The sequence below is a fragment of the Chiloscyllium plagiosum genome, chromosome 41 (genome assembly GCF_004010195.1).
Source record: "Chiloscyllium plagiosum isolate BGI_BamShark_2017 chromosome 41, ASM401019v2, whole genome shotgun sequence".
Classification (NCBI taxonomy): domain Eukaryota; kingdom Metazoa; phylum Chordata; class Chondrichthyes; order Orectolobiformes; family Hemiscylliidae; genus Chiloscyllium; species Chiloscyllium plagiosum.
The window spans coordinates 11,262,619-11,281,427 of NC_057750.1; the positions used below are offsets into that span (position 1 = coordinate 11,262,619).

Here is an 18,809-nt window from a genome sequence, read left to right on the forward strand (position 1 = left end):
GGCAAATACCCTTGCCAACTTTTATAGGTGCACCATCGAGAGCATTCTGTCTGGATGTATCACTACCTGGTATGGCAACTGTACCATTCAAGATCGGAGATGGTTACAGAGAATGGTGAACTTGGCCCAGACAATCACAAGGCCAACCTCCCATCTATAGAATCCATCTACCAGGCCCGTTGTCAAGGAAAGGCCGCCAGCATTCTCAAAGATCCATCCCACCCTGGCAATGTTTTTCTACAACCTCTACCATCGGGGAGAAGGTACAGAAGCCTGAACACATGCACCAGCCCGTTTTGAAACAGTTTCTACCCTACTGTTGTTAGAATACTGAATGGATTCACAAACTCTTTGCATTTCCCTGTAACTGTGATTTTGTTTTGCTGCTGTTTACCTATTATTTACTTATCTATGCTGCTTCACTCTGTGATCTGCCTGTATTGCTCGCAAGACAAAGCTTTTCACTGTGCCTCGGTACACGTGACAATAAATTCAATTCAAGCTACTATAAGTGTTACACAATGACGAAATCCAGCAAGAGAGAGCTTGACCACTTCCCTAAACATTCAGCGGTGGTAGTGTTACAGTTCACTCGGAATTTTGGGTGCTGAGATAAAATGCACTTTTACATTTATGTTTAGTCTGGAACAATGACCAGAGCTGTAGAGTAATATTCTTTCTATCCAGGAATCACCATTGCTGAATACCCCACAATCAGCAAACTGGGGTTGGCATTGACCAGAAACTTAACTGGACTTGACCAGCCATATGAATACTGTGACTATGACAGCAGATGAGAGGCTGGGAATTGTGAGATGAGTAATCACAACTTGATTCCCCAAAGCCTGTCCACCACCTGCAAGCTGCACTGCAAACAACTCATCAAAGCTTGAGAGATGGCACCTTCCACACTTGCAACTAATGTTCCCTTTAAGCTATGTGGCTGTGTGAGTGACAACGATCAATGTTGGCTGATTATGACACTGACCTCTGGTTCTGAAAGTCGATGCCACATATGATTGGGTGGCACAGTGGTTAGCACTGCTGCCTCACAGCGCCAGAGACCCGGGTTCATTTCCCGCCTCAGGCGACTGACTGTGTGGAGTTTGCACGTTCTCCCCGTGTCTGCGTGGGTTTCCTCCCACACTCCAAAGATGTGGAGGTCAGGTGAATTGGCTATGCTAAATTGCCCGTAGTGTTAGGTAAGGGGTAAATGTAGGGGTATGGGTAGGTTGTGCTTCGGTGGGTCGGTTTGGACTTGTTGGGCCGAAGGGCCTGTTTCCACACTGTAATGTAATCTAAATCTAATCTAAAATCTAATCTAATGATTCTTGGAGGCCCGCACTGTTGAGAAGAAAATTAGAAATGTTGCCTGCAACTCCTGCCACTTAGAGAAGCAATAACAGCAGATATGGCATATCTGAAAGTTCCCTTCCAAACCATCCACTACTGACTTGGAACTATATTGTCGATCCGCCAGGGTCAAAATCCTGGAGCCAATAGCACTACGGGTGTATCTACACCAACACCATCTTAAGGGCAGTTAGGGGTCAGCAATAAATACCAGCCCAGTCAACAACAATCACATCCCATGAATGAATATAAAAATAAGCTAACTGGATCACAGGTCTGTCATAGAGTCACAGAGATGTAGAGCACAGAAACAAACTCTTCAGCCCAACTCCATGCTGACCAGATATCCTGAATTAATCTAGTCCCACTTGTCAGCATTTTGCCCATATCCCTCAAAACTTTTCCTATTATATACCCATTCAGATGTCTTTTAAATTTTGTAATTGTACTAGCATCCACCACTTCCTCTGGCAGCTCATTCCATACAGCACCATCGTCTATAAAAAGCTTGCCCCTTAGATCCCTTTTAAATCTTTACTCCCTCACCTTAAACCTATGCCCCCAGATTTGGACTCCCCAACCTTAAGGAAAAGACTGTCTATTTACCCTATCCCTACCCCCTCATGATTTTATAAACATCTATAATGTCAGCCCTCAGCCTTTGATGCTCCAGAGAAAATAGCCTCAGCCTCTCCCTCTAGCTCAAACCGTCCAACCCTGGCAACATCTTCGTAAATCTTTTCTGAACCCTTTCAAGTATTACAACATAGATTGGGTTGGGATATTTGGTCAGCATAGACAGGTTAGACCGAAGGGTCGGTTTCCATGCTGTATATCTCTATGACTCTATCTTTCCTATAGCAGGGAGATCGGAATTGAATGCAGTATTCCAAAAGTGGCCTAACTAATGTCCCATACAGCCACAACTGTCTCAGAGGAATTACTCCTACGTCTACCATCAAATGAGTCAAATCACTTCTTATATTTAAGAAAGTCAGTTGTTGGAGGATAGAACTGCAGTAAATAAACAGTACAATGTTTATTTACAGAACACAACATTAAAGTAAAATCTCTTACTTCAAACACACCTCCATTTGACAGAGTGTCTCCTTATATCTGCTCAGGTGAAACCACTAATTGACCTCCATCTGAGTATAATTAAAGTCAATTAATATATAGTTAACAGCTGCTACATTCACAGAGATACTGCTAAATAGTTTGATGCTAATTGGCAATTTCTGTGTAAAGATTCTAGTGTTTTGCAGCTTCAAAAGGTTGGAAGGAAGCCGAGAACCAGAATAAAACAAACTGGTTACCTATTGGCTAAAGGTCCTGGGTTCAAGTCCCACCTGCCTTAGAGGTGTGTCTGAACTAGTTGATTAAACATATTTAAAATTTGATGCACAGTTAGACATAATTGATTCTGTTGAAATTGATAACATGAAGTCTACAGGTTAAATTGTACAGTGACATAATTCCTTGGTATAATTTGCAATGTCTGTTAGTAAATGTCAAGTGGGGAAACTTGCTGAATTTGAGAACAAAATCAAATCTGGAGCAACTATTCTGGGTGGATTGTCCTTGGTCAAAGTGGTTCAACATCAGTTTTTTGCCCATTACACACGCGCCCTGTTTCTTGTAGGTTATGAGGTCACTGTTCTGGTCCGTGATCCAGCCAGACTTCCAGCTGAATGCAAAGGATTACACGTCATAGTCGGTGATGTTCTGAACAAGGAAGATGTCCAGAAGGCAGTCAAAGGTCAGGACGGAGTCATCATTATTCTGGGAACCAGGAATGACCTGAGTAAGTCTCTCTGCAAGGCTATGAGCAGCTAAATTGAACTCTCTTCATATGACGTGGTTATGTTGAAATATCATAGATGAGTTTAAAAGACAGTAGATAAGCAAATGAAGGAAAAAGGAATAGGAAGATATTCTGGTGAGGTGAGATGACCCAAAATAGGGGGAGGCTCATCTGGAGCATCAACACCAGCATAAAGCGTTGGGTCAATGAGCTGTTTCTGTGATGTCACTTCACTGTCAACATAAATCATCTACATTTCTGACATGCAAATTGGTTTCTTGTATAGATCTATCATTCATTCGTTCACTTATTAAAACTATTCAGTCAATATACAGCTTTCTCTGTTATGTATTCCTGTGTCAGCATTTATGTTAGAAATTTCTTATATAAACTTGTCATGCTGTAATTACAAACTTTAACCAATAGAGGGGCCAACATTGACAAGATCAAATGGGCAGACCCCTTCCCATCAATGTTACTGATGATTGGTTTGCTCAGGTAGCTGCTGAATTTTCGTTCCCTTGGATTCAATGAGTTACCCTTCTATTGCTCATTGAGTGCTAGGTGACTCACTAATGCCATCCAATAATGGTCTGACATGGTAAAGGCTTTAGGCCTCCTACTGGAAGGGTATAGAGTGATGGGGTTGCTGATATCATCACCCAGTCTGGGTGTACATATTTGTATCAACATTTTTGAAAGGGAAAATCATGTTACCCTTTCATTGCTGTGGAGAAAAAGCTTTTTTCTCTTATATTATGGTGTTGAGGCATGTTTGTCATCGTTCACATGTCCTTTTTGTTCCTTCACCTGATATTTTTGTTATTTTTTGGATGCTTTATGACATGACTTAGAGGGTTGTATGTGATTTGGTGTGGTGAGGGGGACAGACGACTCATGTACACCCCAGCCTTACAAGGCTTCCCCTTTATCCACTGGCTGTCAGCTACAAGACAATGAGTCATAGACTTCCCTTCCTAGTACTCCCACCCTCCACCATACAATGAGGCCTTCAGCCTAGTGATTGATAGAAGCACAAGTGCAGAATAGTCTTTCTGTACTGCAATTAGAGTCTGGTATATTTCAAATGATTATAGAATCATACGATCCCTACAGTGTGGAAAGAGGCCTTTCAGCCCATTAAATCCACACCGACCTTCTGAAGAGCATCAATCCAGCACCCCTATCCTTGTAACCCTGTATATCCTATGGCTAATCCAACTGGCCAAAACACTATGGGCAATTTAGCATGGCCAGTCCACCCAACCTGCAAATCTTTGGACTGTGGGAGGAAACTGGAGCACCCAGAAGAAACCCACACAGGCACTTACCCAAGGCTGGAATTGAACCTGGGTCCCTGCGCTGTGAGGCAATGGTGAGCCACCATGGAGCCACCGTACCACCCAGTGTGTTTGTTATGGTTAGAACTTGATAATCAATAAACAGATTTCTAAAGAACCCTAAGTTTAAAGACATTTCCTGACCTTGCCTTCTTGTTGACCAGTCTGAAATGAACCCAAACTCTTAGATGTGGTAATTAAATCACATGACAAAAGACTTGTTACAATCCTTGTAGATGTGACTCTTTCAGCACTAAACCTCGGAGTGTAAAGCCTATAAATGAGCGTTGGACTTGGAGCAACACTGTCATACTCACTACTTTGTATTGCCTTTGTATGTTTCTGCCTCTACAGGCCCCACCACAATGATGTCTGAGGGAACCAAGAACATTGTTGAAGCGATGAAGGCCCACAATGTGAGAAAGGTGGTGGCCTGCATGTCAAGTGAGTTTCAGGCTGATAGCCCAAAGAAACAAAAGACTTATATTTATATAGCAACTTTTATAACTTTGAGACAGAAGCATTTTATTACTGAAGAGGGAGGAGAAATAAATTGAATCTCCCAATTCATTTGACTGACTTCCACAGTTAGTGCTGTGGAAGATGCTTGACTGTGTTATTTAGCTCCTGTGCTGAAGTATTTCCAACGAACCGACAAACCTCTAATTGAGATGTGAGAATGCTATAAACTAAGCCATAGATGACCCTTTATTCTCATGTTATTTCATCTTCTAAGTGGTAAACACTTTGCCATTCAATGGTGTTGGAGACAAAAAATACTGCAGGTACTGGAATCCAAAATAGACAGGCAGGAGGCTGGAAGAACACAGCAAGCCAGGCAGTATCAGGAGGTGGAGAAGTCAACAGTTCAGAAGTAACCCTTCTTCAGGATGGGGGGTGGGAGTAAGGGGAGCTGCAGATAAGTGGGGGGGGGAGGGTTGGGTGGGGAGGGGGCAGGGTGGTAAGGTAGGCATAGGTAAACACAGGTCGAGGGTACAACCTGGTTTGTAGCTGAGAGCAATTAATCCGGTTGGCAGCTGGAAGGACGGGTTGATCAGAGGAATGGAAGCAAGGGAGAGGGGCTGGAAAGGGAGTCAGGGATGGGAAGGGTGGTTTTTTGAAATTGGAGAACTCAGTGTTAAGTCCTCCGAGCTGTAGGCTGCCTAGGCGGAAGATGAGGTGTTCCTCCAATTTGTGGTCTGATTTACTGTGGCAATGGAGGAAGCCGAGGATAGTGATGTTGGAAAGGGAGTGGGAAGGGGAATTAAAATGGGCGGTGACTGGGAGGTCAAGTCGGCCCCATAATTTTGAATATCTAAATTGGGAGTTTTTACTGCCCTGCTAAACCCATATCTAACAGTCTGCACAACTGTATTAAGAGTCATTTAACACGAAATCAAATGAATAACCAAGGTCTTGACGAGAAAGCAGAGAGAGTCAGAAAACTCTGCATCTTAGTAAAATATTCAGAGACCAACTGAGCAAGAAATTACTAATTGCAACCTAAACACGTCAACATTTTGCAGGCAATTGTACTCCATTTCAATATGATAATGGAATGAGAGAGGCAAACCATCCCTTAACCTATGAAGTTAGATTTGAAAGAGGGTCATAATTTTTAATCTACGGTATACAAGAGATCTTGTGGAACCACAGTATTTATATGACTGGCCCAGTTTGGTTTCTGGTAAGTGATAATTCACTGATAGTTGGGAACTCAGCAATGGTAATGCCATTGAATGTTAAGTGGTGCTGGTTGAATTCTGTGTTATTAGAGATGATCATTTCCTGGCACTTACCAGCACGTGCCTGAATGTTACCCAGGTCTTGCTATATTTGGACATGTACTGCTTCGGTATCTGAGGAGTCTTGATTGGTGCTTGAGGACTAAAGTCGACTGGAAACAGAGACTTTATGGTGCGACAGTTGATGAGCAGTGGAGGACCTTCAAAGAAATGTTTCAAAGGACCCAGCAAAAGTATACTCCAGTGAGAAAGAAGGACTGTAAGCAGAGGGGGTAATCTGCCATGGGTGTCTAAGGAAATAAGGCAGGCTATCAAAGTGAAAGAGAAGGCATACAAAGTGGCCAAAAACAGCAGGAATCCAGAAGATTGGAAAAACTTTAAAAGTCAACAGCCACAAAAAGAGCTATAAAGTAAGATAGAGTATGAGAAAAAACTAGCACAGAATATAAAGACAGATAGCAAATGTTTCTATAAATATATGAAATGAAGAACAGTAGCTAAAGTAAATGTTGGTCCTTTAGGGGATGAGAAGGGGCAGTTAGTTATGGGATGTGATGAAATGGCTGAAGCATTGAACAGGTACTTTTGCATTGGTCTTCACAGCAGAGGATACTAATAACATGCCAGTAAGTGGCAAGGGGACAAAGGTAGGTGAGGACCTAGAAACAATTGTTATTACGGAAGAGTTAGTGTTGGCTAAGCTAATGGAGCTAAGAATAGATGTCTCTTTGCCCTGATGAAATGTATCCCAGGGTACTAAAAGATGACGGGAGAAATAGCAGGTGGACTGGTGGTAATTTTCTGGAATTTGCTGGACTCTGGAGCAAACCCAGCAGATTGGGAAATAGCAAAGATGGCACCACTGTTTAAAAAGGGATGTAGACAAAAGATGGGTAATTATAGACCAGTGAGCTTAACCTCTGTAGTGGGGAAGATGCTTGAATCTATTATCAAGGAACCAATGGCAAGGCAGCTTGGAACAAATTGTTTACTGTACAGGCGCAGCGTGGGCTCATGAAGGGCAGGTCATACTTCACAAATCTTTTGGAATTCTGTGAAGACATTTCAAGCAAGGTAGGCAACGGGGACCCAGTGGATGTGGTGTACCTAGATTTCCAAAAGGCCTTTGACAAGGTGCCGCACATGAGGCTGCAGCATAAGATAAGGATGCATGGTGCTAGGGGTAGATTATTAGCATGGGTAGAGGATTGGTTGACTGACAGGAAGCAAAGAGTGGGGATAAATGAGTGCTTTTTGTGCTGGCAATGAGCAACTAGTGGTGTGCCTCAGGGATCGGTGTTGGGACCACAATTATTTACAATTTATAGAGATGATTTGGAGTTGGGGACCATGTGTAATGTGTCAAAATTTGCTGATGACACTAAGATGAGTGGCAGAGTAAAGTGTGCAGAGGACTGTGAAACTTTGCAGAGGAACATAGATACATTGAGTGAGTGGGCAATGGTCTGGCAGACAGAATACAATGTTAGTAAATGTGAAGTCATACATTTTGGTAGGAGTAACAGCAAAATAGATTATTACTTGAATGGTAAAAAGTTGCAGCATGCTGATTTGCAGAGGGACCTGGGTGTCCTTGTGCATGAATCACAGAGGGTTGGTCTGCAGGTACAACAAGTAATTAGGAAAGCAAATGGAGTTTTGTCCTTCATTGCTAAAGGGGTTGAGATTAAAAGCAGAGCGGTAATGTTACAGTTGTACAAGGTGCTGTTGAGGCCACACTTGGAATACTGTATGCAGATTTGGTCTCCTTACTTAAGAAAGGATGTACTGGCACTGAAGGGGTGCAGAGGAGGTTCACTAGGTTGATTCCAGAGTTGAGGGGTTTGGCTTATGAGGAAAGGCTGAGTAGGTTGGGACTTTATTCATTGGAATTTAGGAAAATGAGGGGGAATCTTATAGAAACATATAAAATTATGAAGGGAACCGATAAAATAGAAATAGATAGGATGTCTCCACTGGTGTGAAACCAGGACAAGAGAGCATGGCGTCAAGATTAGACAAAGCAGATTTAGAACTGAACTGAGAAGGAACTTCTTCACCCAGAGGGTTGTTAATCTATGGAATTCCTTGCCCAGGGAAATAGTTGACGCTACTTCAGTAAATGCTTTTAAAGCCAAGGTAGATACTTTTTTGAAAAATACAGGAATTAAGGGGTATGAGGAAAATGCGGGTAAGTGGGACTGAGTCCATGAAAAGATCAGCCAAGGTCTTATTGAGTGGCAGAGCAGGCTCAAGGGGGCGGACGGCCTACTCCTGCTCCTAGTTCTTATGTTCTAATTAATGAAACAGCTAAAGATGTTTGGGTATCGGGAAATACTCTGCAGAATTTTGCTGAAATAACTGATTTCCAATAACGATAATCATTTTCCCTTGTGCTCAGTTTGACTTCAACCAGCAAAGAATCTTCTCCCGATTCCCATTGACTCCTTGTTTGGGGTTCCTTGATGCCACATTCAGTCAAATGTTGCCTTAATGTCAAGGGTAGTCAATCTCACCTTCTCTTTTTTTGTCCATTTTTGTACCAATGCTGTAGTGAGTTAAGGAGCTGAGTGGCCCTGTAAAATCCAAACTGAGTATCAATGAGCAAGTTATAGGAAAGTAAACACTGGTTTAAAAGCATTGTTGATGACACCTTCCATCACTTTGATGTTTGAGAGGAGACTGGAAGGGCAGCAGTTGACTGGGTTGGAATTGTCCTGCCTTTATTGAGTAGGACATACCTGGATAATTTTCCGCATTACTGGGTCAATGTCAATGTTGTAACTGTACTGGAACAGTTTGGCTTGGTGCACAGATAGTACTTAAGATTGTGCTGTTGAACTATTTCCAGAATATTGTCAGATCCAAAGACTTCACCGTATTCAGTTCCTCAATATCGTTATGGACCAGACCAAAGCCCCTCAAAATGTATTAAGAAAGACAGTTTAGACCCTAACTTTTTGCTTATTTTAAATGTAGGTGTAAAGTATTGCATTCCAGATGCAATTTGATTGGTTAAACTATCAGATTTGAAGCAAAATACACTTTATTCATGCTCTATAGTTAAAATACAATAAAAGAAAAAATAAAGAAAATAATTGGCTCAGCTGTAACTATTGAAATACTTAACAAAATAATAGATAAAGTAACTATTGCTAATTAACTATTCCAATATAGTAACATCCCACAAACCCTCGACAAAGGCAAATTCAGAAAAACAGATTGTCTCACGTGCAATTCCAGCAGCAAGAGAACCCCCAACTTTTAGCTGTAACCGAGAAAGGAAAAACAGTTTCCACATTTAGTTTCAAAACCCCAGCAGCGACTGCTAATGAAAAACTAAAAATCCTGTTTCTGTAGGAGTTGGCCCCACCCATTCAGGCTGCTTCTATTGTTCCAACTTTTTAAAAACATCCAAAGCCTCTCAAGGTGTTATTTTATGAGCTTTCAATAGACAGCTTGATACCGCTTCCTTAAAACCTCTCTCCAAATAAAACCAGGGCAATACACACTTCTTAAAGCCATAGTATCATTACAATATCCTATTGACTTCTTTGCATGGGGTTCATGTGGAGTGAACTGAATTGACATCTGTGATGCTAGGGTCTTCAGGAAGGTGCCAAGATGGATTGTCTATGACTCTATGGATTGTCCATTTGGTACCTCTGGCTGATGATAGTGGCAAACCCTTCAGCCTTGCCTTTTGCACTAATGTGCTAGGCTCCCCTGTCGGTGAGGATGGGAATATTTGTGGAGATGTCTCTTCCAGTTAGGGTGGTGAGAGATGAAGGCAGTTGATGTGTTCTTTCTATTTCTACAGCATTCCTTTTATGGGACAAAGCCAAGATCCCACCACGATTGCTGGATGTCACAAAGGATCACCAGACGATGTATGAAGTATTGAAGAATTCTGGGCTGGATTATGTGGCTGTATTTCCACCTCACATTGACAGTGAGATCATCTTTACTGTGTTTGACTAAAATTACTGCAGGACATGGGGCAGAGACATCCAATCTAAATGGAAGCATGATGTGGAGGCTGGGTGGATTAGCTGTGGGAAATGCAGGCTTACCAGGAATAGGGTAGGTCTGGGAGAAATGTTCTTCGGAGGGTCATTGTGGACTTGATGGGCTGAATTGCCTGCTTTCACGCTATAGGGATTCTACGATTATGTTGAAGATATTTTGCCAATGCAAATACAGAAAAATTATTCTTACTGGTAAGTGGGTTCAAAATCATTGGCAAAATATCTACAGGGAAGATGGTGAGAAAGGTTTTCACTCACAATTATTAGAATGAGAGTTCCTCACTTGAAAGATAATTTGAAAGGCTGCATTGATGCTAATGCAACTGCATGATTGGCACATGCTGTCCATGCTGTTACAATGTCTGTCCCATCACTGCAGGCTGCCAGAAACTTTGCAATAATGACCCATACCAGAACATCACAACTAATTACTCTGAGAAACAGCATTGCTAAAGATAATGAGGTATTGACACTCACATTTACACTCTTTTAAAAACTATAGCTCACTTTATGCAATAACACTGTTTTAACTACAAACAGATTTATCATCACATTCTCAGCTCTCCAAATACTACCCTGTTCAATAAAATATTCCACAGGAAGTAGAGAGTCATAGGGATGTACAGCATAGAAACAGAATCTTCAGTGCAACTCATCCATGATGACCAGATATCCTAAATTAATCTAGTCCCATTTGCCATCACTTGGCCCATATCCCTTTAAACCCTTCCTATTTATATACTCATCCAGGTGCCTTTTAAATGTTGTAATTGTACCAGCCTCTACCACTCCCTCTGGCAGGAAAAAAGTGAGGACTGTGGATGTTGGAGATCAGAGTCGAAAAGTGTGGCGCTGGAAAAGCACATAAGGTTAGGCAGCATCCGAGGAGCAGGAGAATCGACATTTTGGGCATAAGCCCTTCATCAGGAATGCTGATGAAGGGCTTATGCCCGAAATGTTGATTCGCCTGCTCCTTGGATGCTGCCTAACCTGCTGTGCTTTTCCAGCACCTCTTTACAACTATTTCCTATGGCAGCTCATTCCATACACACACCATCCTCTTGTGAAAAAGTTGCCCCTTGGGTCCCTTTTTAAATCTTTTGCCTCTCAACTTAAACATATGTCCTCTAGTTTTCAACTCCCTTAGTCTGGAAAAAGCACACTGGCTATTCACTATATCTCTGCCCCTCATGACTTTATAAACCTCTCTATAAGGTCAGTCTCTCCCTATCCCGGCTCAAACCCTCCAATCCCGGCAACATCCTTGTGAACCTTTTCTGAACCCTTTCAAGTTTAACAATATCATCCTGATAGCAGAGAAACCAGAATTGAATGCAGTATTCCAAAAGTGGCCTAACCAATGCCCTGTACAGCTGTAACATAACAACCCAACACCTATACTCAATGCACTGACCAATGAAAGCATATGCCTTCTACACCACCCTGTGTATCTGCGACTCCACTTTCAAGGAACTATGCACATGTACCCATAGCTCCTGTTATTGAGCAACACTCCCCAGCGCCCTCCATACAAGGTTGTATTCTGCAAGATGTAGCATAATCTAAGTTCAACCACCAGATGGCACCAGAACACTGCTCTGGTGGCAGTCAAACATACGTCAACCAAAGTCACACTTCGTTTTCTGAGAATTCTTCAAGAGTTGGTTGAAATTTTACTTTTTATTTGAAAGCATTCTCCAGTTGGGATGAATTTTGCACACATTTGCATATTTGTAAAGGAAGCATTTTGCACTTAAAGTCACTTTCTACATCCTCAGCATGTTCCAAAATTACAATTCAGTAGTTTTCTACCCTGTGCAGTGGAAATTCTTCCTTTCTTGTATCATTCCTACCTTGATATTCTGGTGTCTGTCCTCTATTGCCAAAATTTCTGTTTGCATCCTATCCTGATAATTCTATTTTAATCAACTCTATGCTAATGTTCTTCTGTATTTTTCTATTTTTGTGCTATAAATACTATTGTAATGCTAACATCAGCAGTCACATGCTATTGTGAGTCTGAAAGAATGGAGTAACCTGTACTAGAGAGGTGTATATTAGAGATCAGTATGTGTGTAAATAAGAGGGTTTTTCTTTTATTAGACAGGAGTCACTCTTGGTTAAGACAGAGACTTGGATGCAATACAGTATGAATAGATTAGATTAGATTACATTACAGTGTGGAAACAGGCCCTTCGGCCCACCAAGTCCACACCGACCCGCCAAAGCGTAACCCACCCATACCCCTACATTTACCCCTTACCTAACACTACGGGCAATTTGGCATGGCCAATTCACCTGACCTGCACATATTTGGACTGTGGGAGGAAACCGGAGCACCCGGAGGAAACCCACGCAGACACGGGGTGAACGTGCAAACTCCACACAGTCAGTCGCCTGAGGCGGGAATTGAGCCCGGGTCTCTGGCGCTGTGAGGCAACAGTGCTAACCACTGTGCTACCGTGCCACCCACAGATGTAGCATAATCTAAGAATAGAAACTATGCAATCTAAGGGAGCATTGCAGACTAGAATCCCGAATCCCAAACCTCATGATAAATTAAGGATTGCATTATGAAGTCAGATCAAACCTCTTTTACATCCAATATAGTATGATCTTGGTTAGAAATTCTTTCCAGGGTAATCTGTAGTAAAGCTATGAAGCGACAAATCAGATTGTGATAATGTTTCTGAGTATGTGTTGAAAACAATGACTTTTCTAACGACAGTTCCATGTGATATTTATGTTTCACAGCAACCCTTTCCAACCCTTTTTCATCAAACATACCGTTCTATTGCTTTTTCCACCATGTTGTTTAGCTTCCCCTTCAATGCATCTACAGAATTCACTTAAACTGTTACCTGTGGCAGCAAATGTCTTGCCATTCTGTCCAAGGCTATGGGCTAAGGGCTGGAAACTGGGATTAGAATACTTAGATTAGATTACCTACAATGTGGAAACAGGCCCTTTGGCCCAACAAGTCCACACTGACCCCCCCCCAAAGAGAAACCCACCCCCTATATTTACCCCTGACTAATCCACCTAACACTATGGGCCATTTAGTACGGCCAGTTCACCTAACCTGTACATCTTTGGAAACTGGAACACCGAGAGGAAACCCACACAGACACGGGGAGAATGTGCAAACTCCACACAGACTGTTGCCCGAGGCAGGAATTGAACCCGGGTCCCTGGCGCTGTGAGGCAGCAGTGCTAACCACTGAGCCATAGGTGGTTATTTTTTTTGACAGGCACCTGTCATTGGGTCAAAGGGCCTTTTTCTCTGTTGCAGCTCTCCAAGACTCTCTTTAACTCTGGCTCTGGGTAAGTCAAGTTTTTCCAGTATTCACTATTAGATTGTCTCGTGTTTGTAGCAGTAGTGTTCAATGCAGATTACTGCTGGAAAGAAATTCTATGGGTTGGAGCTAGGGTTGTGTGTTGGCTTGGAAATTCTTCCTCTTACTATCCAAAAGGCTTTGTTTGCACCCTATCCAGATATTTCAGTTGTAACTTCCCTATCCCAGTTCATTTCTATCTTCCCTATCCTGATATTCCTATATGGTCTCCCTATCCCGATATTCCTATATGGTCTCTCTATCCCAATATTCCTATTTATCCCTATCCCCATATCCCTGTGAATTTCCTCCTTTTCACAGCATTCCTAATTGAATCACTCTCCCAGTAATTTGTATCCTCCTAATCCCAAACTTCTGTTACAAATTGCTCTCTTTCCCTTTCAGATGATCAACCCTTAACTGAGGCTTACACTGTGTCAGTGAATGCAAGGGGAGGCCGGGTCATCTCCAAACATGACTTGGGACATTTCTTCCTCAAGTGCCTGACGACTTCAGAATACGATGGGAATTTTGTCTGTGTGTCCGGAAATTATACACATTCGTGATACAGCTTGCAATTGGCAGAGGCTTGCAATTGGTGGAGAGTGTGTGGTGCTTTTGTTAACATTATCTCTTTTTCTAAAAAAAAATTTTCATCAGAAGTCAGAATAATAAATGACATAAATCTACAAGACTCCTTGAAAGTTCCTGTGGCTGTGAATGTTTTGTGTTTTTAAAAAAAGTGAACTTCTTTTTCAAATCAATCTGTTCGGTGATATTATTACATACCTCTGGATCAGGTGGGACTTGAATGCAAACCTCTAGTTCCAAGGTGGAAACATTACCACTGTGCCACAATAGGGCCCCTAAATGCTCAAGTGATGGTATGGTATGGTCCAATCCATTCCCTGGGTGTGTTTCTAAAATTGACCAGATCGGTCCCAGGTTCCAACAAGATAGTGATTGATTGACATAAACCTGCTTCAACCATCGCAGGGGTTAGGGGTGTGTGTATTTGGGGGAGGGGGGTATATGGAGAATAAGCAATTTATACACAGCAAGATCCTGCAAACACAAAAAAAAAATCAGCCAGGGAGAATTCTTATGCTGTTCTCTGAAATCATACCATACTGTGTTTTTTTTAAACCCTTCTCCCTGTTCCCTCTGGGAATACCACCATTCTTTGCAAAACCAATCCCCCCTCAACTCATGCCTCCAACTACCACAGACACTGCTGCCCTTATTTAGAGACCTCAGGACACCCCCAAAGTACTTTTAAAGTGTGGTTACTGTTGTAATGCAGGAAACACAGCAGCTCAAAGCAAGCTTCAACAAAAAGAAACAGTGGGGCGAATAAATAATCCAGGTCAATGATGTTGATTCCAGGACACTGGGAAGAGTTTTCCTGCTCTTCTTTGACAAGGTGCCAAAAGATCTTTAACATTTCCCAGAAGGGACAGCGTATGCCTTATTTTTATGTCGTAGCCAATGAATGACTTTATGTCTCAGTCCTGCGCAGGTGAGATTATGTGCTCAGGTCTCTGAAGTAGACTTGAATCAGCAACCCTCCGATTCTGAGGCTGAAATATTACTAATGACCCACATCTGGTGAGAGAACAGACTGATTCCGTACACATATGTGAGGTGGCTGGGTGAAGGGTGTGGGGTACGGTGCTGGGTCTATTTTTGATTAGCTCGAGCACAACTTCAAGATCATTTACAAAAGAGTGGTTTGGCTAAACTGAACTAGATTTACCAGCCGTTGAAATGGAGTGGAACGGACTCACCCTTGATCCTGAAGGAACAGACCCAGACCAGACCCAGACCAGGAAAGCTCCAAGTTGAAACTTTGACATCCTTTTGCGCATTTTGCTTTCACTCAGGAAGCCCACACTGCTGAGTTGGAAAGGGAAAAATAACCTAAATTTCAAGATCACTTACAAAACAATGGTTCAGCTACACCCATGGAACGCCTGTGAAAACTTTCTGTTGTATGTAGTTTCTTGCACCATTGGCTCAGATGCAGGCACTTCCCATTAAAGGTCATGAGCTGGCAATCTGGAGCAAGAGTTGTGGCTGAAGGTTACATGCTCACATCATGTCAGGCTCACACTGTTTGAATGCAAATAACTTCCCTGAACTTCACATCAGGACAGAGTTTGTTGTCTGTGATGTATAATGCTCCACATCCTGTTTAGCCTCAAAATAAGGAGGAGCAGATTTAGGACTGAGATGAGGAGAAACTTCACCCAAAGGGTTGTGAATCTGTGGAATTCCCTGCCCAGTGAAGCCATTGAGGCTACCTAGCTGAATGCTGATTTTTTTTAACAGCGAAGGGATTAAGGGTTATGGCGAGTGGACGGGTAAGTGGAGCTGAGTCCATGAAACGATCAGCCATGGTCTTATTGAATGGCGGGGCAGGCTCGACAGGCCAGATGGCCTACTCCTGGTCCTAGTCCTTATATTCTGAAGTTCCTCTTCTCAGCTCTGGAAGGTGGGCCAACGTTCTGAGTGAAAGCAAAATTCAACTTGGAGTTTTCCTGGTCTGGGTCTGCTCCACTGAGTTAGGCCCTCTGGATCAAGGAAAACTTGCTTCTGCTCCAGTTTGATGGCTGGTAAATCCGCTACAGGGTCTGCAGACTCGGGGACAGTTGGTGGTCGATAGTTGCTTGGAGATTTTAGTGCTCTCTCCAACCCTTCAACCTTGCTTCAGAACATTCTAAACAAGTCTATTGAGATTTTCAGGGCTTTCCTGTGCTATTTTGGTTGGTCACAGGCCAGATCCTCCTGTGAGTTGGGTGGCGGAAGTTTGACCTCTTCAAGAATGCCTTGATGAGATTGCTAAAACATTTCCACCATCCTCTTGGAAGTCTCCTTCCATAACAGAGTTTGCTTTGGCAATCTGCTACGATGCATGTGGGGCAACACAACCCGCACAGTGGAGCTGGATTTGACTAATTAGCACCTTGGTGATACATATGAATTAGAAGCAGACGAAAGGCCACACAGAGTTTATTCCACCATTAAGAAATATAGAAAAAAGGGGCTGGAGTTGGGCATTTGGTCCTTTAAACCTGTCAATATGATCGTGGTTAATACTCCATCTCAACACTGTACTCCTGTGCTCTCCCCATACCAGGAATGCAATACAATTTCGACAAAATGCGTCTCCTGTATCCTACAATTAATAAGCTATCTTAAAATTAGTTATAAAAAGTTGAACGCCTATTTTAGTTATGCGTGGCCCCCAAATCCTAAATCTTACAGTTCCTTGTCAGCCAAGAATCTCTCTCAGATACACTGGGCAAGTTGTGACATCACATCTATTACATTCCTTTGCTTCAATAAACACCCATGAATTAAAATGATTGCAAAATAAAATCAAAAGTCTTCACTGGGGTCTTCAAAGCTATCAGCTAATTAAGAACATTGTCATCAGTCAAAGCAATATAATGGTTTTATTGGAAACATCGGTAGAAAAAGAGTCTCCTCTTTGAAGCCTATAATGTGTGGCTCTATTGATGGAGCACATTGCCACACAGAGTACAGGTATTCAAGAAGAAATCCCATCTTCAATTGTTCAAAGCTTCAAGAGATGGGGAATAGATAGTCTTCCCCGCATTGACCATACCTTAAGAATAAATGATAAAAGGGGAGACAGCAAAGATTTTTTTCATCCTATCTCCTCTGACAGGAACCTCAAACTGTTCAGCTCTTTCACCACCATCACCCCAACTTTTTGATTTATTTGCATTTTCCTCATGAAGTTCCTGCCTATCTATGCAAACACTGTTCCAATTCAACTACCGCCATTAGATTGATATTTTCGAAAATTGGTGACTTCTTGTCGATCTATGCTTGTTGAGTTTGTCCGACTGATGTTTGGCAAATTATGCCACTTAACCTGAGCCCTTTGATCAGGCATTTCACATCACCTTAAAGACCTCCAAAGTCAGCACCAACATAATATACCTTACATTTCTGTGTTTGCTGTGTACAAATAGGCTGCTGTGTTCCCCACCTTGAGACAATGGAATCAGAAGTTATCGGAGGGTAGTAGAAATGAGGCCACATTCAGATTAACCTCAATCTTATTGAATAACAGAGCAAGTTTGAGGGTCCAAATGTAAGGTTATAATTCAGAACATTATGTCTGAATAATGCAGTTATGGTCTTTGCTTCCCTCACAAGCCTGTGTCTGAGTTTGTGATGCAGCAAGGGAGATGACTGCAGTTCCTACAGGATGGTGGTGAATGTATTTCTGGAACTGGCAAAGTCCCCTGAGCTTTTTTATGCTCAATTATTGGGTTATTCTATTAAGGAAATCAGGGGATAGTGCAGTAAAGTGGAGTTAAAGTAGATGATCAGCTACATCTTACTGAAGGGAAGAGCAAGTTCAAACGGCTTACTCATAGATTCAGACAACATGGCTTCAGTCCAACTATAGTCCATGCTGAACGTAATCCCAAACTAAACTAGTCCCACCTGCCTGCCCTTGGCCCATATCCTATTCATACACTTGTTTAAGCATCTTTTAAACATTCTAATTGTGCCCACATCCAGCAATCCCTCAGGACGCTCATTCCACACACGATCCACCCTCTGTGTAAAGAATTTGCCCCTCATGACATTTTAAAATCTCTCCTCTCACCTTAAAAGTATAGCCCCTAGTATTTTTGTGTTCTAATAAGAAGCCCTTAAAAGAGAACGTGGCAGCCATTCTTGCTTGGAAATCTTACTTCCTTGGTAGGTAAGCTAAAAGGTTAACAGCCAGTGAAACTTTATTAAAACAGTAAATGTAGCAAGATTGTTATCTGTAATAAAAGTCAGATACAAGCTAAAACAAGAATTAGCTTGGGTACGTTTACACGGGGGAAACAATATACATTATTATGTGCAATGGAGAGTCGACTGACCATTCAGTCATGTGTAACAATTGAAATTTGGCATTTTCAATTTTAAAAAAAACTTATTAGTAAAGTTCTCATGAGATACAGAGCTGAAAATGTGTTGCTGGAAAAGCGCAGCAGGTCAGGCAGCATCCAAGGAACAGGAGAATCGACATTTGGTGCATAAGCCCTTCTTCAGGAATGAGGAAAGTGTGTCCAGCAGGCTAAGATAAAGGGTCGGGAGGAGGGACTTGGGGGAGGTGCTTTGGAAATGCGATAGGTGGAGGGAGGTCAAGGTGAGGGTGATAGGCCAGA

The 18,809-nt window shown here is 42.2% G+C and overlaps 1 protein-coding gene across 1 annotated transcript in view; it reads left to right on the forward strand.

The window, feature by feature from the left end:
• The window catches only part of blvrb (biliverdin reductase B), an 18,747-nt gene extending 4,453 nt beyond the window's left edge, over positions 1-14,294 (forward strand). The window contains exons 2-5 of the mRNA XM_043680946.1: positions 2,996-3,157; positions 4,852-4,941; positions 10,063-10,194; positions 14,011-14,294. Of these exons, the coding sequence (XP_043536881.1) occupies positions 2,996-3,157; positions 4,852-4,941; positions 10,063-10,194; positions 14,011-14,171 (545 nt within the window). The 3' untranslated portion in view covers positions 14,172-14,294. The remainder of the gene's footprint in view (positions 1-2,995; positions 3,158-4,851; positions 4,942-10,062; positions 10,195-14,010) is intronic.
• The last annotated feature ends 4,515 nt before the right edge of the window (positions 14,295-18,809 follow it).